Source organism: Rhagoletis pomonella, unplaced genomic scaffold (assembly GCF_013731165.1).
Source record: "Rhagoletis pomonella isolate Grant_MI unplaced genomic scaffold, Rhpom_1.0 Rhpom_scaffold_00006, whole genome shotgun sequence".
Taxonomy (NCBI): domain Eukaryota; kingdom Metazoa; phylum Arthropoda; class Insecta; order Diptera; family Tephritidae; genus Rhagoletis; species Rhagoletis pomonella.
Genome location: NW_023458560.1, coordinates 61,270,653 through 61,293,128, shown reverse-complemented (window position 1 = coordinate 61,293,128; position 22,476 = coordinate 61,270,653). Strand labels below are relative to the sequence as shown.

The 22,476-nt window shown below is 33.5% G+C and overlaps 2 protein-coding genes and 2 non-coding genes across 6 annotated transcripts in view; 1 reads left to right on the top strand and 3 right to left on the bottom strand.

The window, feature by feature from the left end:
• The window catches only part of LOC118741032 (apoptosis-resistant E3 ubiquitin protein ligase 1), a 116,615-nt gene extending 108,986 nt beyond the window's left edge, over window positions 1-7,629 (bottom strand). For both annotated transcript variants that reach the window (XM_036472825.1, XM_036472826.1), the window contains exon 1: window positions 6,993-7,629. In XM_036472825.1, the coding sequence (XP_036328718.1) occupies window positions 6,993-7,314 (322 nt within the window). In that variant the 5' untranslated portion in view covers window positions 7,315-7,629. The remainder of the gene's footprint in view (window positions 1-6,992) is intronic.
• LOC118741033 (threonine--tRNA ligase 1, cytoplasmic) overlaps window positions 1-22,476 on the bottom strand; it is a 575,984-nt gene that overhangs the window by 238,113 nt on the left and 315,395 nt on the right. The gene's annotated exons all lie outside the window — the stretch shown is intronic.
• On the top strand, window positions 5,256-5,327 carry Trnaq-cug. The gene has a single exon. It is a non-coding gene; the product is annotated as a tRNA-Gln (tRNA).
• Trnaq-cug lies at window positions 9,765-9,836 on the bottom strand. The gene has a single exon. It is a non-coding gene; the product is annotated as a tRNA-Gln (tRNA).

Genomic DNA, 22,476 nt, shown 5'->3' with positions numbered 1-22,476 from the left:
TATGCTTTATGTGTTACACAAAAAGTTTTTTTGTTGAATAAAATAGTTATTCTTTTCAGAGTTCATTGTTTTTCTATACCAGTAATTATAGAAAATGTTTGCGTGTATACTTACATATTTATACTAGCAGTACCCCGGTGTGCTTCTCTACACCAAATATTGAAAAACGAATGAAAAGTCCTGGAATTTTTCTATATGAAAATTTATCATTTGTTTTATTTCAAAATTTTTGATTCTTTATTTTAAATCTTAATCCAACAGATTTGGATATACAACATTTTTTGTTTTTCCATCTTGGGTATGAATAAATAAACAATTTGGAGTGCCAACTCTTGAACAGGCCACGTATTCCAGTAATCTACCACAAATATTTCAAGAGATATACCAGATGAAAATTTTTGTTAGTATGGGTGGTGCCACGCCCCCTTTTCCGAATTCGGGGAAACTTAACACAAACCATCTGCATAATAGCCCGACTATGCCGTATAAATTTGGTTGAAATCTTGCACTTATTCTTTATATATAAGATGTGAGGTGCCACGCCCTCTTTTCCAGTACTGCCCATTTTTATCCATGAGTATGGAATTATTTGTTATACCTCTATACCAACTTCCAGTATTCTACGACAAATATTTCAAGAGATATACAACAACAAAATTTTAGTTAGTATGGAAGGTGCCACACCCATTTTTACGAATTCGGGCAAACTTCACATAAACCATCTGCATGATAGCCTGAATATGCCGTATAAATTTGGTTGAATTCGGTGAAGCCGTTCTCAAGTTATAAGCTCACACCAAAAACGTGTACTTATTTACATAAGATACATACATATGCCACACCCCCTTTTACGAATTCGGGCAAACTTCACATAAACCATATGCATGATAGCCTGAATATGCCGTATAAATTTGGTTGAATTCGGTGAAGCCGTTCTCAAGTTATATTGTCACACCAAAAACGTTGACTTATTTTTATATTTTAGTTAGTATGGGTGGTGCCACGCCCCCTCTTCCGAATTCGGGAAAACTTCGCATAAACCATCTGCATGATAAATCGAATATGCCACATAAATTTTGTTGAATTCGGTGAAGCTCTTCTCAAGTTATTAGGTCACACCAAAAACGTGCACTTATTTTTATATATAAGAAGATGTAGGTAAAAAAATTTAGCTAGCATTTTTAGCCACAACAACGATTTTTAGCTCTTTTTTAGCCCTTTTTTAGCTGGAATTTAGCTACCACTAAAAATGTTTCGCGGCAACACTGGTCAAAAGTGAGCTTTAAGTAGGCAACTCACTTTTTAGTGAGAGTAGTTTTCGTCCCTTGAATTTTTTCGGAAAGTTTTTACGATGATGATGAACAGCTTTATAAAATGAAAGTTATAACTAAAATCGTAATATTTTTTCAGCTTTTTTTATTGGTCCAAGCTCAATTTAAGTATCCGCTTTTACTTACATAAATCCAATGTATTTTTTTTTAATTACAATGGGCATCGGAAAGGAGTACCTGACAAACTATTGCATCATTAAATCACCCGCTAGGTTACCCCATGAACGACCACACCAACATGTGTATGTATGTATATAAGCACATACCCTGCAGAAAAAATATCAATTGATAAAAAAGAATCAACTTGTAGTTAGCTTTTTTGGGGGATTTCCATAAATATCTCACTTTTAAGTAGCTATGACAAAGCCAACTTAAATTGATTTGCAAAGTAATGCAGACGTAATCCGGATTTTTTTTTTTTCTTTAGACAAGTTTCTATTGAAATATATTGAAAAATTACTTTGAATACATTTCTTGCACTTCAATGATGCTTTTTCGAATTTAGAACAAATAAAATGAAGATTGAAATTTTCCATTATCATTTTGATGGTATGTCTAGCGGAATTCGAATATGGGACCTACAGTAGAATATGTAAACAAAATAAAAAATTAAATAAAGCAAGTAAATAAATATGTACAAATTTAAAAAAAAAAAACACACTTTAATTTTTTATTTTGGTATTTTACATATGTGCAAAAGTAGTTAGTTACAAGTTAGTTGACACCTTATCCAGTTCTCACTTTCTTGCGGCCATTACCCTTCAAAAACTTTGTAGTTAGTTATGAACGAAAAAATAACCAATTGAAAATATTCATCTAGCTGACTGCTGGGTAGTTATAAGTTAGCTACAAACTAGCTCCATTTCCTGCTGGGTACCTCCTACCTTCTAATACATACAATATAAAATACATACGTAAACACTCATTTTCCATTTTCCTATCTACGTAAATATCATCGCCTAAAGTAGATGCTCATTAAATTTGCATTTTCATTAGTCGTTAGTTGGGGTTAATTGGAGAAGTTTGAGGTTTTCCCCACTCGCTTCTTCGCGCTTCTGACTACGTACGTTGGCCTAATTAGCGCTGCACGACCAACTTCAAAAGTAGAAGGATAACCGATATGCTGCTAATAATTCTGAGTAGCTGCTACTTGCTAAGTTCAGCTGGCGTTCGAGTTTGTGTGTTCGTTTGGAGGAAAATCAGCATGAGCGTAGGAAAATAAAATGGCAATGAAAGACATTCAAACTTAAATTTGATGAGTGTTTTTTTTTTGTCCAGTTTCACCAATCAATTTTTAAATTTGTTAGACTGTTGCAATTTAAAATAGCAACATTTCCCAACAAAATTCTAATATTTTAAATTTCAACAGTCTGATAAATTTAAAATTGATTGGTAAAAGCGGACATTGTTCGCATAAAGATGATATCCAGATTGTGCTCTGAGAAGAAATTTAGAAGTTATTAAGTGATATTGAAACTGAGTAATTAAATTTCATGAAATTATCATCTAGAATATTTTGAGGCCTCTGTTAGATTCGAAAAAGTTAGGGTAATAGAAAACTTGAAAATATGTCGAGCACTAACCGCCAAAATAATGTAAGTGAAAATTTTTTCAAAATTTTCTTTTTGATACAGAAATGCATCTAGATGCTCTAAGAATATTCCGCAAGGTCTGGGTTCGAGCCAAGAATGAATACAAGAGTGCGTATTCCCGGCTGCGATGACATTTCTCAAGTAAAAGTAAGCATAGCTGAATAGGAGGATAAAAAAACTGTCAGCAGAGTAAATTTTCATAATACGGCTAAATTTTTTGTGGTGGTATTTCTTTCCATTTAAGTAATATGTATTCAAATATGAAACAAATCAGACCATATCTAAATATTGATTTTCCAATTACATATCTCCACTCCTGCACGACCTATTGGGCAAAATATTTGTGGAGTTATTACTTTTCATGTAAGTAATATACATTTTAAAAATAAACCACATCGGGCAAATCTTTTTATCCTTCCACAAACCCTACAAGGTTAGAATTCCTGAAAGGGGCTGCTGTGAAGTGCAAATAACTATGATTGACGAAAGGTCCCAAGCATGATATGCCGACGGATCAAAGATGGACGACCAGAGTACTGGGGCAGGCGTACTTGGACCAAAGTCCAGAAGTCTGCCAATTTACACATACCCAAATATATTCCAGGCGAAAGTCTTCGCAATCGTAGTCATGTAATTTCAAACATGGCCCCCTCCAAAGTGCCTAACTTCTTAAAGAGAATATGGTTGGAGTGATTACAATTAGGCTTAAGCACAATAGATCTTCTTAGGTCGCAGCGAGTGTATCCCCGACGTTAAAATAATAATAATAATAAATATGTACACCTGCGTTCAACTAATTAGAAACGAAATTCAAAATGATATTGTTTGCTATTTATGTTTATTTTTTTATTTTTAATAACTTTCATTTAAATTATAATTTAATCTGTAACAGAAACAACAATAACAAAAGTTTCAAAGCTTGCAAAAATTGCAGAAAAATTAATCAAACTTCAAAAAATTGTCATCAAGATTTCCAATTTTCGGGTATGCAGTTCTGTAGTTCGCATTCAATTGTAGTATAAGAAAGTGCAAGTCTCAAGTCGTTAAAAATTACCATTGATTTTTAGAATTTCTTTGTGGAGGTTGTTGCGTATTTGCTTCCATATAACACATGATCGAATTTTTTTTTATATAAAAAAAAAAAAATCCGCAACACCCTCCACAAAAAAAAAAATTCTAAAAAATCAACGGCAATTTTTAACGACTGGAGACATGCACTTTTTTGGACTACAATTGAATGGGCTACAGAACTGCATACCCGAAAATTTTCTAAATATTCTGAATGAAAATTTAGAAGTTTTCATAAACACTTTTCGAAGTTTGATTAATTTTTTTTGCAATTTTTGCAAGCTGTGAAACTTTTATTATTGTGGTTTCTGTTACGGATTGAATTTAATTTTAAATGAAAATAATAAAAGACAAAAAAATAAACATAATTTGCAAACAATATCATTTTGAATTTCGTTTCTAATTAGTTGAACGCAGGTGTATGTGTAAAGAGACAAATATTTGTGTAAGTCTGTACAGTAAAATTTGTTTTTATTGTAATAGCTGTGTTTAAGTTTTTCTAAATGCTATGTTATCTAAATTTTTAATAAACTTGACATTAAACAAATATTAAAACCTTAAATAAAATTTTGGTAAGTTTTGGTTGATTTTGGTAGGAAGTTTTTGTAGGAAAAAGAATTTTTCCGTGGCAACAATCTCTCATTTAACGAAATCGTAAACCTCAAAGCTTTTTCTCTTAATTAAACATATCGAACACTAACCGCCAAAATAACGTAAGCGATATTTTTTTCAAAATTTTCTTTTTGATGCAAAAATATTCCTAGAACATCTAGACGCATTTTTGCATCAAAACGAAAATTTTGAAAAAAATGTCGCTTACGTTATTTTGGCGGTTAGTGCCCGATATGTACATACATACATGCATACATATGTATATCGTCACGTAAGGGTGAAAAGGTAACAAGTCCATTTTTTGAAATTGTTCAGGAAAGACGAAAAATCGATGACATTCTGCATCAAAAACTAAATTTTGAAAAAAAAAAATGGACTTGGCTTGGACTTGAAAAGGTTCACCTTTTACTTAAAGATATGTTTTACTATGTGCATATTTTTTTTTTTTTGTTGTCTCTGCTCATAACCACAAACACACAACTTGCTCAACAACATTGACCATCGGTATCTGTCGCAATTGTGCGCTAGAGATTATTTATTGTTGTTGTAAATACTAGCTTGTGATGGGGCAACGCTATCGTTGGCTCTCTTTTACTTGTTTACTTCCCATAGCTTGCTGTTAAATGGCAACTTATGCAACCAGCCGACATCTGGTTCCATGGTGTAATGGTTAGCACTCAGGACTCTGAATCCTGCGATCCGAGTTCAAATCTCGGTGGAACCTAAGAAAATTTATTTTCTTTTTTTTTGTTTAATATTCCAATTAAATAACAATTAATTAATCTCGTGAATTCGGTAAAAAAAAAACATACAGTTTTTGAAATGAGCCGGGCTAAAATGTGTGTATGACACCGAATCGTCACTTGAAATGCAAAAGGCCATAACTAAACATTGTTTTTTACATAAAACAATGTAGGGACTTGTAATTCGGCGAAATGCGTAATAAAATGAATGAAAAAATGAAAAAAATTAATTTTGGATATTTTGTTAGTTAATGCCGTTTGCATTTCAGGTGACGAAATATTTATATATGTACATATGTAGGTATGTACACGTAGGCATACTAAATTTAGAGGTTCTTTGTTTAGCGAATATGCAAAACCAAAAAGTGTTTATCTGTGTTTATAATTGATTGTTGTTGCTAATAGTATGATGTCACATGTGGTTTTGGTAATAATACAAAAATATTTTTTTTTGGGAGTGCCAAATTAATTTACTTGCGCGCCGAAATGTAAATAATAATTACATATTCATCCAAGCGTTCGTTTCTTAATTTTTTCAATGAGATGAGAAGGTTTACATAGGTAATTTTATATGTAGCTGCACTAGGGTGCCTCACCAAAAAGAGTTGGGGTTTTTCCACCGGAATTGTGCAATTTCATATACTATTTTAAGACTTACGCCGCAATATTTCGGAAAAGTATTAAGATTTACGTGAGCTAGACGGATTTGAATATACATACATATATATATATGTATGTACCTCCAAAAATCGCATTATTTTGATGCCGTTGTTAAAGTTTTTAAACAATTTTATGCACACCTTTAAAACTTTATTCAATCATTTGCGGTGATATTTTGGAAAAAATATTTTGAAAAGCTCATTTTATTTATAAAAACTCGATTTTTTTTAGGTATTTTCAAATCGATCCAGCTCACGTAAATATTAATATTTTTCCGAAATATTTTGGCGAATGGAAAAACAGTACAGAGTTTTTTTTTTGTATGGAGAGTGATGCACCCTAATGTTTATACTATACACACATACCAACTTGTAAACTTTGAAACTTAAATCTTGCGTAATTTGTTTTTTTTTGTAAAAAAGCGTCAAATAATTGTTTGTTGTTTCGGAATCATAGACCCTTCCTTTGAGAAAAATTTATACTTTTCTTATTTATCGAATAAGAAAAAGAGCTTAAAGCCAGGTGAATTAAACAGCAATAAGGTGATTCCTTTTATTCGAAGTGGTCCATGTTTGTTTGCAAAATTACGCAACTTTTTAAAATATTTTTTTTTTTTTTTTTTTTTTTTATGAATAAGGTCTATAAATTTACGCTTAATTCACTTTCAATGAATATGGTAGCACCAGCAGTTAAACAAGAGGAGTAGAGAGCAAGAGCGAATTGAGCACTCCCATCGTAGAATGCATTTGCGTATATGTATAAAGAAAAAAAACTGTAATCACCCAAAACGTCAAAAGTAAACGAAAACAAATTCGCAAGGCAAAATAGAAACCGTATGTAGCAGAGAGTGAGAGAGAGGGCGTCGGAGGTGAGTAACGAATAAACAAAACAATATGCAGTTCCGTTTCCCGTGCCGCACACCCCTCCCAAAAGCACACAACAACACATAGGTACAGTAATGCCTTGTCCCGACCATCTCAACTTACCTTTGTCCCGGAAGAGTTGCTTATACTGTGACAATTTCTGTTGCTCCAGCCATTCATCCACCGTGGTGGGCTCATCGGGCGGCGATGGGTCGGCATATAGCCAAGTTGGATATGTACTCCAAAGTAAAAGAACTAATTTCAGCAAAGAAACGGTGAACATCACAGTGAGAACAAGAGCCACCAGTAGCTTCATGAGGCGTTTCTTTTTCATAGCTGAATGAGAATGCAGATGGTAAACCTTCCTACGTCGCGAATACACAACAAATGCACTGATGTTTTGTGTTTCAAGTTGCAAAAAGCATGCAAATCGCACTAAATTCATACACTTTGCACCTTACACAGAGCAATGCAATTAAAGTTTAATAATACACAGAATGTGTGATAAATTTGCGCTACGAACGTCCGACCCGACCACACGGTGCTCATACATATTCGCTGTGATTTCTCCAGCTCAGCGATTTATCTACGTGGTTTATTTTTAAATTTTAATTACACCTTGCACTTGCAAATATGAAAATAAAATTCAATGTTATTGCTTTTGAGAATATTTTCTGACACTTTTCTTTAGTTTGCCATTTGCCAATTCACTTGGATAGCCAGTAGCAAGTGAATAAAAAGTTCACTCGCACACACCTTACAAAAGCTACTGCACCAAATGAGGAAGTAAGCGAATGTCATGCGCTCTTTCTGGTTTTCCTCCATTCGCGTGCACTTTCTTTTGTTGTGATTTGCTCTTATTCACAGGCGTGTGTGGGAGTGGGTGGATTGTTGTCTGTTGACGCTGTGAATAGCGGAAGAAAGTAAATGGTAAATATTCAATCAAAACAAAATATATATATAAACGCCTATGCTAGCCGCTACTCTCTGCGAGTTGGTGGTGATTTGAGCGGAGTGAGAGCATGCAAACAGACAAGTCAAAATTAAACGTCAACATTAGCTGTCAATTTATTAACTTTTGACAATTCACTTCGCATGTTTGTTGCTGCTATTTAATAAGTCAACTAGCCAGTAACTACAAAATTAGTAATCATAACCAAAGCGATAGGTGTACATAAATTTGAATAAATATGTATTGTTTAATACATTGTGTATGTACATAAGTATTATGTACTTATGATACTTGGGGATGTCAACTCGTATAAAAGCTTCTTTGGAGATACACTCTGCTTTGGAGTTATTTTTAAACAAAGCAGTGCTGCCTACACCTCGTTTTTACGCATAGCGATATCAAATGTGGGCAAAATATCGGACTATTAAGTGCTCAGTACGAAGTTAATGGAAAGCCGTGGAGAAAGACTTTTAAGTCTGGAAACTTAAATGACCAAAACGTATTTTAAATAAGTTCGCAATTGTCATAACGAGTATTATACTGGGTGAAGAAGTTAGTTTTAAAGCGTTCACCAAAGATGGCAATACTTTTACTATTCAAAGTTAAAGCAAACTAGGAGCACATGAAGTTTAAAGTACCGTGATTTATTTTCGAAACGTAGTGTATGCATATATTATTTTTGTTAAAGTTTCAATACTGAGAAAAATATATATCGTGTTTGTTTTACACTAAAACACATATGTCCATATAACACTACTAAAAAAATTTACAACTTTCAATTTTATCTGGGATAAAGCTAGCCAATTCTACTATATTTTGAGTCGCTGAATTTGAATCTAAACTCAGAACTGCTCTTTGCGTTTGCGGGCTTGGCCAATTTTCGATGGTATCTACGCTTTCTTTCGACCAAATACGCAGGTCGATTTTAAATCGTTTAACAATGCCGAAAATCGCGTTTTGACTAGTGGGTTTTTTAAAGGACCAACGAGAACACTAATTATGTTCTGACATTTGAGACAAAGATATTAACTTTTAACATAAATGCTTTAAGGCTACGTTTAACCTTCAATATTTAAATTTTTCTAACTTAGCTGTATCAAAACTATCATCAGAATTTTGGTATGTATATACGGGTATGTACGTATACGTATATTCAAAACAATGCAGTCTAAATTCGTACGAAACCGAACAAAAGATGTACAGATCGATCGGTGTAGTTATTGTCCCAACGTCTTTTTTATAAAAATTATTATAAAACTTTAAATTTATGTTTTAAGATTTCTCATTTTGCAAATTTGGTAAATTTGGATTCAAGTCATTGAAGTATAGCAATTTTCAATTTTCGAAAGTATTTACTATCATATGGGAGGCAGGCGTGGTTTCAGCCCGATTGCGCAAATCAATTATTTACACTAGGTTAATGGCTAGCGTTTTTTTTTTTTATAAAAAAAACATCGGTTTTCATGAAAACGCGTAAATGTTTCGCAACCGCGAAAACCTCGTAAATAAACCGATTTTCCATACAAAATTGCGACGAATTGATAACCTTCTCCTTTCTGTGAAGTCGCTTAATAAAATAGCGTTTTTGGTCACAATTTGCTAATAAAATTTTTAAGGCCAAGTCAAATTCCCTCATTTGAGAAGTAGCACAAACGCTTAGCAACACTGTTACGTGCTAAGCGAAGACACAAACCGAACACAAATAACCAGACTTTGGGTGGCATTGCAGCATAAAGCAAGCAATAAAAAAAGCAAGTGGCAGCACCGCACCATATAAGCAAGAGAAAGTTATTTTTGTATAAAGCTGAATCATTTTACTTTATTCAATTATGCATACATGTTTACATGCATCTATTTTTTACAAACAGATATATACATATATAAATTGCCATTGAATTTTTAATTTTTTTTATAGAAAATAAAAAACACTCACACCACATAGAAGGTTCCACCGAGATTTGAACTCGGGTCGCAGGATTCAGAGTCCTGAGTGCTAACCACTACACCATGGAACCGTTGGCGACACGGCTGGCTAAATTGCTATCGCTACCATGTGATTGTTTAATTTAAGTACAGGTGTACTAGGTGCGAATAATAAGTGCCGAATTAACAAAAAAAATAAAATTAAATGTGTACATAAATAGGTAGTTTAATTATGCACACATTTATGTACATTAAGGTGGTGCAGAAAAAATGGAGAGTCGGATTTTTTTTGTTTTGAAATCCAAAAATAGTTAGAGGTCGCTTAAAGCGCTCAAAGTTTTCAATAAATTTAAGCAATTTATCATTTTATCACTTTAGATAGAGACCCCTAATGTAGTTTATATGGGGAAAAACAACTTCTCGTAGAAATGGTATAGAATTCTTAAAAATCAATATTTAATTATCAATTTTTAATACTACAGCTTCTTTATTAGTCCCCCCATTGCATTTTCTGGGGTTTTGACGGACCTTTAAAATATACCTAGTTACTATGAAAAAAAGGTTAAATAAAAAATTTTATAATTATTACACCGTGCGACAAAAACAATAAAATTTCAAGACACAACAAACAGAATCGATATACTCACGAAACTATGGGCCAAATGTAGTAAAACTGCGTTTTTAATTTTTTATTCTGACAATAATTTAAAAAAAAAAATTAAAAATTTTCAAGGATATTTAAGCACAAAATTTGTGAAGGACATTTTCCCTACCCATTCGTGCTTATGCACCAAAAATTTTTTTCTGTTATAATTTTACAGAAGTTTTTCTTTTTTATGATACCCTTATAATTATCCAACATTGCACCGAATTTTTAAAATAATTTTTTGAAATAATCATATTTTTGAAATTTATAAGTCCTTTGAAAAGTCCTGACGTCAGAAAGAAAAACTAAGTACGCAGTTTTACTATAATTTACCCATAGTTTCGCGAATATATTCATTTTTTGTTCGCATTTCCAGATATCCGTTCGGATATTCCTGTGTAAGGATAAAATCCGGATATCCGGTTAACAAAATGAACGGATATTAACCGGTTATACGGATTTTATCCGTATACACCAATGTTCGAACGGATATCCCAATATACGGATAGTCTCAGCCCTAGTCTATACGGAATTTCGACTCTTGTGCCCCCGTTAACGCACTGTGGGCACCAAGAGCCAGCTATGTGCGAAATGCGGCAAACAAACAGAGAACGTTTAAAACAGAGAAGCAGCAACACGCTACTCGTTGGTATTTTGTAATAGATCAGAAATCGGCTAGAAGCTCACCACGTTAAATTTTTAACATCGATAGCTCTAGAAGCTCACCATTTTTTAACAGCGTGAGCGCAGAGCGGCGCAAAATTAACAGAAATTGCAATTGGAGCAATTGGAAATGTTAGCATTTGGTCGGAAAATAGATGCTGCAGGTGGATTACAACAAAGCTTTTTCTTTTGTTTGACATTTTCGCCAATTCGATTTCTGATTGAATTGAATTCCGTTATAATGTCAATCACAAAAGGAACAAGTCAACGGACTTTTATTTTTCAGAATTTTTTCTGGCGGCATCGTATTTTTATAACGCGATCGAATCGTGAATGCAGAAAGTCGGTCCTAAACGCGAAAAATGGACGGAAAAAAGCGAAAATGTCGTGTAATCGGTTGCGTAAACCAACATCCAAATCTACGTTTTTTCAGGTTCCCGCTGGACAAAGCCGAAGCAGCCAAATGGAGGGACAACCTAAGGATTGGAGCAGAGGAGAAGCTTCCACCCACCTACTCCCTGGTATGCAGCCAACATTTCGAGCCGGAAGCTGTGAGAGGGAAATACCTGAAGAAGGGTGCCCTCCCCACCCTCAACTTAGGTGAGTAATTTGTGCTTATATATATATATGTACGTATGTGCATGTACATGTGTGGTAATTTGGAGTTACTTTTTTTTGTTGTGAAAACGATTTTTTATTAAAAAATACATTTTTTTTCAATGATTTGTACAAAAAAGTGAATTAAAATCGAAATGCTATATACAATTTTCTGATATTTGTGATATTTTGGAAAAATTTTCAAATAGAAAATCCAAAAGTGTTAGATTTTTTGTGAAAATAATTGTTTTAGTAAAAAAAATTTAGTTTTTTTCGGTGATTTATGCAAGAAACGTGAAATTAAATCGAAAATATTATATAACATTTTCCGATTTTTGCGATATTTTATTAGTGATTGCAAATAGAAAACTTCCATAAGTGCGTTTTTTGTGAAAACATTTTTTGATTAGAAAAATCCTATTTTTCCTGTGATTTCTACATATACCGTGAAAATAGATCTAAAATGTTATATAGTATTTTTTCGATTTTTGTAATTTTTTGTTAGATTTTCAATTACATTTATTGGTGTTAGTTTTTCTTTGTAAATAGCATTTTTAGAGAAAAAAATAATAATTTTTTCGGTGATTTGTACAAACAACGTTAAAATAAAACGAAAATATTATATACAATTTTCCGATTTTTGTGATATTTTCAAGAATAAAACTGTATTGGTGTTGGATTTTTTGAAAGAAAAAAACCAAAACCTGTGAAAAGAATTATTTTCCTTTTTTTTTGTAGAGATCTCCCTAAACTAAGTCGAAAGTGTGTATGAATTTTTTCCATATATTCGATATTTATGGAAATATTTCAGTTTTTCATTATTTTCGACTTAGAATTTTTTTTGGAAAAAAACCAAAAACTGTGAAATAAATTATTTGTGATTTTTTTTTAAGAGATCTTACGAAACTAAGTCGAAAGTCTTAATGCATTTTTTCTATAGTTTCAATATAAATGGAAATATTTCAGTTTTTAGATATTTTTAACTTTTTTGGAAAAAATACTAAAAATCTGAAAACGTCGGATTTTCCTTAGAATTAGGAAAGATCTCGCGAAAATAATGCAAAACTATTCAAGAATTTTTCCCATATTTTAGATATTTATGGAAATAACTAAGTTTTTAAATCTTTTGGACTTAGAATTTTTTTGAAAGAAAACCCAAAAACTGTAAATAGATTTATTTAACATTTTTTTTATAAAGATCTCCCTAAACAAAGTCGAAAGTCTATATGAATGTTTTCTATATTTTCGATATTTATGGAAATATTTCAGTTTTTCATTATTTTCGACTTGGAATTTTTTTTGAAAAAATACTAAAAATTCGAAAACGTCGAATTTTTCCAGCAATTAGTAAAGATCTCGATGAACTAAGCCGACACTATTTAAGAGTTATTTTCCATATTTTCGATATTTATGGAAATAATTAAGTTTTTAAATATTTTCAACTTAGAATTTTTTTTTTTTTGAACAAAAATATAAATCTGAAATCGTCTGATTTTCCCAAGAATTAGTAAACATCTCGCCGTGTTTAGTCTGAAATATTTAATTTATTCTTTATTTTTTCGATATTTAGGGATATAATACAATTTTCAAATATAGATTTCACTATATATTTTAATAAATCAAAGAAAATTAAGAAATTTTTTTCCGATTAGGCTATGATGAAGACCCCCCTCACAGCTGCATGATGCCTAAGCGGATGCGCTCTTGTTGCGTGGGCTGCTGCGTATCTACATCGAAGCAGATCCTGTTCGAGTTTCCTCTACAGGAGGAGGCTCGAAATAGTTGGGCTCTGGCTTGCAATGTAGATGCGTCCCTCCCTGACAGGCTATTTGTTTGTCAACGCCACTTTGAGCCACAGAATGTAACTAAAACTAAACTTTTAAATAGAGCCGTTCCCTGTTTGAATTTGGAGCCCGACACTAGAAGTCGCTCACCTAGTGTCGGCTCTGATTGGCATTGCCCACCTGTCACTAAAACTTATGATAGAATTCCTGTAGATGATGAAGGAGTCTTAACTCTAGAAGAGTTCGAGAAATATTCCCTGTTAGAGGAAAAAGGCAGGCTAGTTTAGGAAATGCCGCCAGTGTGGGCTCTGACATCACTGCCAGTCGCGAACGATTTGCTCAGGCTGCTCGTTATTACCAGAGCAACGCTTTAAAATTAAACGAAATAATTAAAGAACTTGAGCGCGAAAATGCGGATTTGATAAATCGAGTTAGAGAGCTTTCTAAAAGTGCAATAATCGCGCATCCAGGTTCAAGTTCTGATTCCATAAATTTTGCCAAAATGATTGTTTCGCCAAAGAATTGCCGGTATAGCGATGACCAGAAGGCATTGGCGCAAAATGTAAATTATATGTCATCTAAAGCTTATACCTTTATGCGTGATAGTTTGGGTTTTAATCTACCTCACCAAACTTCTCTTTTACGTTGGCTCCCCATAAGGTATGTTGTCCCGGGGTTCGACGCCAATGTCATTGGCAATTTAGAGTCTGTTGTGAGTAAAATGTCTTCAACAGAACGCATTTGCGTTCTGTTATTTGATGAGATTATTATTAAACAAAATCTCTCATATAATAAAAGTAAAGATTTAATTGATGGGTTTGTGGACCTTGGGGAAGGCCAGCGTGAAATGAGAATAGGGAATAAATGTTGTTTCTTTATGATAAAAGGCCTTTGTTCAAAGTGGAAATACGTGTTTTCGTATTACATCTCAAGAGGTGGCCTTAATACGAAAACACTTATGGAAATTTTGAACAAAAATATTCGTGTACTTAAAAAAATCGGTTTAAATGTAAAAGCAATTGTTTGCGATCAAGGGCCCGCAAATACTTCAATTTTCAATCAATATCAAATTTCCGAAGGCAATTCTTATTTCTTGCACGAAGATTCCAAAATTTATTGTTTGTATGACTATTGCCATCTAATTAAGTCCGTCCGTAATACCTTGTTGAAATATGATATTCAAACTCCCGATGGCATAGCTAGTTTTAAAGTAATTAAAAAGCTTTATGAAATCGATAGATCAAATCCTCATTTTAAGATTTGTCCAAAATTAACCGAGTCACATATTTATTTGCAATTTTTTGAAAAAATGAGTGTTTCCCGCGCCACTCAGGTCCTGAGCAATTCGGTAGCGGCTAGCATAAGCATGGCCCTTAACGAAAATTTATTGGGCCATGACGAATATTTGATCAAATGCGCTGAGCCCACACAAAAGTGGCAAAATTTTGTTGTCTAAAAATCCCCATAAGTGTCCGATTCGGCGGGAGGACACTTCGAAAAACGAAAGATTGAACAGCCATATAGAGTTTTTGCAGTCATTGAAGCTCCCTAACGGTGCGCGTGTTAAATGTATTGAAGGCTTTTGCATAACAATCCGCTCGTTGCAAAAGCTATGCAGGGAGCTCTTTGACTGCCATGTCAATCTTGACTTTATTTTTCCGGGGAAACTTAATCAAGACGCGTTAGAAAACTTTTTTTATAGAATCCGAGCAAGTCAGGGTATTAATACCCACCCCTCTGCACATGACGTGCAATATATTGTGGCGCGATTAATTTCAATGAAAATCTTACGGCACCGGTTCGAAAAAAACGGGCGTTAACTGCGAAGATGACGATGATATTAGCTTAGACTGGAACCTAGGCCCCGAAGATCGTCATCTCGAAGAAGCAGTTAGCGAATCGCACTCTGAGCAACTCGTTATTGAAGAAATTGATGTGCCGGACGAGAATTTTGTTGAAGACCAAGAAAAAGCTGAGGTATCGGTGCAACGTTACTACATTGGCTATGGTATATACCAGAAAATTCTATGTAGATTGAAATGTCAACGTTGCACCGAAACCATGACAAAAACGCAGAGCGATTTGCAAATGCATTCCGAAGCCTTAATCCGAGCGAAGAATTACAAAGGGGAGGATGACTTGAGGCTTGTAAATCCGCAGGATTATGTCTTCGAAATGTTCCGCCTGCAAATGTCATGGTACCGACAGCTCTTCACAAAATATGCTCAGAGTGCAAACGTGCGAAGTAAAATCACATCCGCGATTAAAGTAAAGACCGACGAAATATTTCCCACATGGTATTCGGATACCGAGGATTGTAGAGATCATCGTTTGCAATTATTAGATTTTCTTGTTACGGTTCTCCTTTACAAAAACTCAAAGTGGATGTTGAAAAACGAGGTAAATAGCGCCAGGGAGGACAAACGTAATCAAAAGTTGAAAAAACTTAAATAATTGCAAGCCAGGGCTCGCTATTTAAGCGAGAGCTCAAGTTTCTCGACGGTAATTAATACAAGTTAATAAAACACTGTTCAGTTGTTTCATTAAATATCTCTATATTTTAATTTCAGCATCGTCTTTTTGTACGTATCTATTTAGGTTTTTCTACTTTCAGCATTTTATCTTATTTTTCCTATTTTTCCACAGGCTTATCTATTTTCAGCTTTTTTCTTTCTTTTCAGAGTTTTTTCAATTTTTTAACGGCTTTGCACTTGAGCCTGTTTTTTAAAACACTGGAGTTTCGACTCAGTGTTTTAAAAGGCAGGTAAAATTCAATAACTTAATACTAATTAAGTCGTGTAAGAAGTTGCCATTGGATGGGTGGCAGCTTCGCTACTCATGTGCATATTTTTCCCCCACGTGGCAGACACCTTGTCGTAAGCGATTGTATTCCGATCGCTGGGTGTGGGGGCTTAAGCTACCAAATACATATTTCTTGGTAGTAACTAAGTCTGCCGTCATCTTCTCATATATTTATGAGCTAAATTTTCTTTATTTTTCACTTTATTTCAGAAGCTAATTTATTAATTTCGTTTTTTTTTTTAGATATATATGCTCATTTTTATTAAAATTTTATATTTTATGTTCATATTTTTAATAAATTTACCAATCAATTCGATATTAATAAATAATTATAGTAAATTTTAATTTAATCTTCTATTTTATTTCAGCTATTTTTTATTTACAGGTTTAATATAATTTAATTCATATAAATATTAACTAATTGTATTATTTGTGTTAAATAATAAACCTAAATCTAAAAAGTACATATTTGTAAACTTTATTTCATGAAATTATTTCTGCCATTGAATTTTTCATTCTGCCAAAAAGGCAAACGCGTAAAAATGTAAGTATGTATGCATTTGTAAATGTACATATATGTACATACAAATGTACGATTGGTCTGCTTTCGTCTTGCCCTCGCCACTGCCATCAACACAAATTATTCAATTTCTGCGAATCGGCACCAGATTGGCACGAGCGCGAAACCATTAACCCCGAGTTTACGAAATATTTAGATTTTCGCATAAGTTTGCATTTAATAAAGCAATACTCGTACATTTTGTATGGAGAATAATATTAATTAATTTAAAATTCTGCATGTAACCATGTTCTCGACGATACATGTAACTTTCATAAAGAATAAACATAAAAATTGTGCTTCATTAACAGTTGCAACCAGCTGAAACCAAAAAAACTATGTCCGCTAAATGGGTTAAAAAGCAACTGGAATTGACATTTTTTACACGCATACATGCATACATTCATATACACATGTACAGTGGAGTAGCACTAGCTTGGACATTGCATTGCTTGTACTTTGATGTGTTTGAATCTTTTTATGGTACTGAAGATTTGGTTACGGATGAACAAAATTTTAAATAATCTGTGGATATATATAAATATATTTTTATAAACTCTTAGAGGTATAGAAATTTTCAATATTAAAAAATAAATAAAATAATTTTTTTGTATACATATATGTAAATGGTGTTCAAGGCACATTGACCCACCTGTACAAAAATCGTGGCGCGTCATGGACAAAAATTTTACAATTTCGGACCGAAAAATGTGAAAACGAGCTAGGTTGCCACGTTACATCTGTGAACTTCCGATAAAACCACATATGTTTGTGATTTTAGAATTTTTGATTTTATTAAAAAAAATTAATGTATTTTCCTGCAGAAAACGTACACTTTTATTTAATGTTTATTAAAATGACACTTTAAAATACTAGTTAATGATTGAAATATTGGTATGGAACAGAGAAATAGAGTGTTTTGTCAAAAATTACCAAAAATTACCAAAAATTGCCAAGATTCGAGATAACTTATTTTACTGGTTATAGAGAAATAATTGCCACTTTTCACTTGGCTGGCCGAGATTTCTTCATTTTAAGATTTTAGAATTTTTGTGTCGGATTGACAAAGTTGCGCTTGATGGTGATGAATTTGCGGGGAGATGTGCTGCTGTAGTATTTATGAATGGAATGATCTTGACCTTGAGAAATATGCGAATGCGTTTATGAATGAAATAGTTATTGTTGTATTTGAGTATACGTGTAATTATGTGCATATATATGTATGCTGCCGTGATTTGTACATATGTATGTACATTTATATGCATGTTCGTAGTTTTTTTGGCAGTAATATGCACATACATATATATTAGGGCGGGTCGATTTAAAAATTGCTCATTGCTCTGTGAAAATCGTATTCTAGGGATCAAAATAAGAAACTTTGCCGAAGGAACCATACCTCTAAAACGAATTCTGATGTCCCCCAATTTGGGTCGAACTTTTGGGTAGGGGCAAATTTTTAAAAATCCCACTTTGAGCCATTTAGAGTGCTCCAATCGAGTCCAAATGTATGACCGAACCCCACTAACTTTGGACGGCCGATCCACCCATGCCAGTGGCGCAACCCCTGGAACTCCCCTGGGGGGTTCCCCATACAATCATTGCAAAAAATCACCATTTTTGGCCTTTACATGAAAAAATCAGCTAAATGGCTATGTTTTTTCTTTATTTTTATTTATTTATTTATAATAATATTTATTATTTATTTATAATAATATCTATTTTTTCTCTTAAGAAATTTATTTAGTCAGATCATATGTAAATGAAAAAATTAATTTAAGTGAGTTATAGAAAAGAAACTAAAAAAAATTATTGTTTGAAGTCTTTTTTACTTTCAAGTCTGGGCAATTTCGCACGGCTCTCTAATGTCGTCGCCATAACAGCCTCTACATTTTCCGGTATAACCCGTTTGGAAACGCTAGCTAGCAATTGAACATGTCGTTCCGTTCCTTGTATGTGTGATGGAATTTTTGGATCATTAAACGGTGGATCATCTTGATTTAAATATTCTTTCAATGTATCGTACGGAATGCTTCGAGGGAATGGTGGTTCAAATACGATATTTATATCATTCAAATTGATAATTTCCGTATAAAATGTGCAATTAAAGTTTATATCTGGTTTTTTATAAACTCTAAGTTCCATTGGCTCGTCAACATCGGTTCGATAGCGTAGAATTTTCTTGATGGCACAGTCGCGCTTTTCTTTGCTATCATCAAACAACATTGATAACAAGATATTTTCCGAATGCGCATAATATGAATTATCTTTAATTACTTGATTGACAATTTTGCGTTAACGAGGTTCTAGAAATCGTGACCAACCAATGAACTTGAAAAATAATGCACTGCCGTACACGACAGAACTGTAATACTTGATATTGAAGTACATTGGCACATAACATTTAATTATAAATTCAACCAGAATTCTTAAATTTGCATCTGGATTTTCCGTTGTCACATATAATCGCAATAATCTAGCGGCCTTGGTGAGCCACCGAGAATGTACAATTTTCCCTGGTTTGATGTTAGCCAGATCCACCGGAACCACGCCGCTAGAAATTGCATGGGATATGTCGTATAAGTACTTCGAATCGGTGGAAAATTCAATTTTTTCTGGAGCAGGGGGGCATATTTTGCAACTCAATTTTCTGGAAGCCGCCCACCACCTGAAAATATATAATAATAAAATAATTAAAAATGGTTGACAATTATAATAAATGAGTGATAGCAATAACTTACCGGAAGAGTTTCGATTTGACGGCTCAGTTTTCCGGTTGCCGATCTTGGTCCAGTGCTGGTTGATTTATCCAAAGCTTCAAACAAATGCCGAAACGGAAGTTCGTTGAAGTGTAGAAGGCAAACGAACCAATGCAATGGTCTTTTTAACAGCAATTCGAATCGTCGTATAATTCCACCGTGTGGGCCAGTGTTTGTTGGCTCACCGTCAGTGCATATTCCAATTAATGCATCCAGTGATATATTTTTATCGTTGAAAAAACCATTTAATTTGGTTGTTTTGTATTCAGCGGTTTCATGTTGCAGTCTTACGTAACCACTCAATTCAGAATAGGGTTCTCTCAAAATAACAAGATGAAGTTCTTTTACCATCCTAGTATGATACTTCTCATCAATTTTATCTATCGTTAAAGTATCATCTTTTCTAGCATCGAATGAAAACGCTAACAAATTGGTATCATCTAACCGTTTGCGAAGCTCTTCTTGTCTGCATTTCTCTTTTTCTCTGCGAACTTTCGATTTATCCATGATGAGAGGTTTCCCATGCTTATCTTTAATTTTAAAATCTTGCAAAAAAAGCGGTTCCCAATGCTGATGCTACTCTGTCAGGCACACCAAATCTGTCACATACCAAGGCAAAGTTAAAACAATCGTATCTCTCTGTGTATTGTGAACTTGTGCTTCTATCCATATCTTCTTGAACCGGTGGCGGTGCGTATGTTGAATCATCGGGATCTTCGTATGTTGGCATTGATGACATAGACGTTGCTCCTTGCTCTTCAGTTTCCATCACAAATGCATCCATTGTTAGTCTTCTCTCATTATGTTGATCGTGCATGAACTCTTTGAGGCGTTCGGGAACCCAGCCGCATGCACATGGAGCTGCCTTCAAATCGCATTTACATGTTCCAATGTAAAAAATTGTTTCCAGAGATTTTACATACTCTGTAAATTGTTGGGTGTTGTTTCTTCTCTTGATTTGGTCTTGATACTTGTCAAGCAATTTATTCAATTTATTAAATACACTTTTTTCAGCATTATTTCCATACCAAGTTTTTCCCAAATTCCAATCAATTTATCTTGTACTTGAATAGTGAATGATTTATGGGAAAACTTTTTTTGTTCTGTTTTAGCACGTTCGCTTAAGTAAAAATAATATCTCAAGATATCCAGATGGGTTGGTAAATTAAGATCAGTTAAATCAGTAGACACACCAAAAACAGTAACATTATGCTTGGGTATATGACTCATTGGGTTTTCGATAGTTGTTGATGTAGTTGCTTCATCTTGCGGTGTAGAGGATGGTGGATTCATTGTAAACTTTTTGATTTGGAATGGTCACTTCACTTATTATTTTTTTTGAAATATTTTTTTATCTGAAATTAGCACTTCACACTTTGAGTTCTTCACAACGACTTAATGCATTCACAAAAACTGTTGCGTTATATATGGTCTATGAGACGAGGTAATAAGAATGAAATGGTAATTTCAATTCTACCTGCTGTGTCTTGTGGTGGCTTAAAAAAAACAACACAAGCAATTTTACGATCTGCAATTGTGTCACAGTGATACCTTCATTGTTTAAAAGGGTTGCGGTGCATTCCAGTGATACCTTAATTGTTAAAATGGTTGCAAAAAACGCGCATTTCTTAAGAAGGTGCCTTAAAATACCCACAAAAAGGGTTGTAAAAACAACCTTCATTTCTTAAGTAGGTGCTATAAAAAAACTACACAAGTAAGTTTACGACATGCAGCTGTGTCTTAAAAAACGCACACAAGCAATTTTCCGATTTGCAATTGTGTCACAGTGATACCTTCATTTTTTAAAACGGTTGAATAAAAAACCCACACAACTATGTTTACGACATGCAAATGCATCACAGTGATGCCTTGGTTTTAAAAGGGTTGTAAAAACGCTAATTTCTAATAATTTTTTTTAATTTCTTTTCTATTACTAAGTTAAATTCATTTTTTCATTTACATATGTTCTGACTAAATAAATTTCTAAAGAGAAAAAAAAAAAACAAAAAGAAAAAACATAGGCATTTCGCTGATATTTTCATGTAAAGTGCAAAACCGGGGATTTTTTGAAATGTTTGTATGGTGAACCCCCAGGGGGGTTCCAGGGGGTGTGCCACTGGCATCGGTGGGTCGGGCCTCCAAAGTTAGTGGGGGTCGGTCATACATTTGGACTCGATTGGAGCACTCTAAATGGGTCAAAGTGGGATTTTTCAAAATTTGCCCCTACCCAAAAGTTCGACCCAAATTGGGGGACATCAGAATTCGTTTTAGAGGTATGGTTCCTTCGGCAAAGTTTCTTATTTTGATCCCTAGAATATGATTTTCACAGAGCAATGGGCGATTTTTTTGCCTCCCCACAAATCGACCCGGCCTAATATATATGCATGCAAAAACGTTATCAATTAATGGAGCATGTACATACGTATGCGTAGAAAATGCATTTTCATTTGACTCCAAAACTATTGGGGCATATTAGTAGACGAAATAAAGTCGACTCTTAAGTTAAAGTTTGTCAGCCCCAAATAAGAAGAAAGTTAGTATGTATGTACATACATATATGTAATATTATGTGCATGTGCAAGAACGTTATCAATAAATGATTTTGGAGTATGTGTATTGGGTACATATGTACATATGTAAGTATGTACATACATACATATATACATTCAGATGCGATCAACTAATTAGCAACGAAATTCAATATGATATTGTTTGCAAATTATGTTTATTTATTTTTAATGATTTTAATTTAAAATATAATTCAATCTGTAACAAGAACCACAATAATAAAAGTTTAAAAGCTTGCACAAATTGCAAAAAAACGAATCAAACTTCAAGAAATGGTCATCCAAATATTTAATTAGAATATTTAAAAAATTTTCGGGTATGCAGTATTGTAGTCCATTCAATTATAGTATAAGAAAG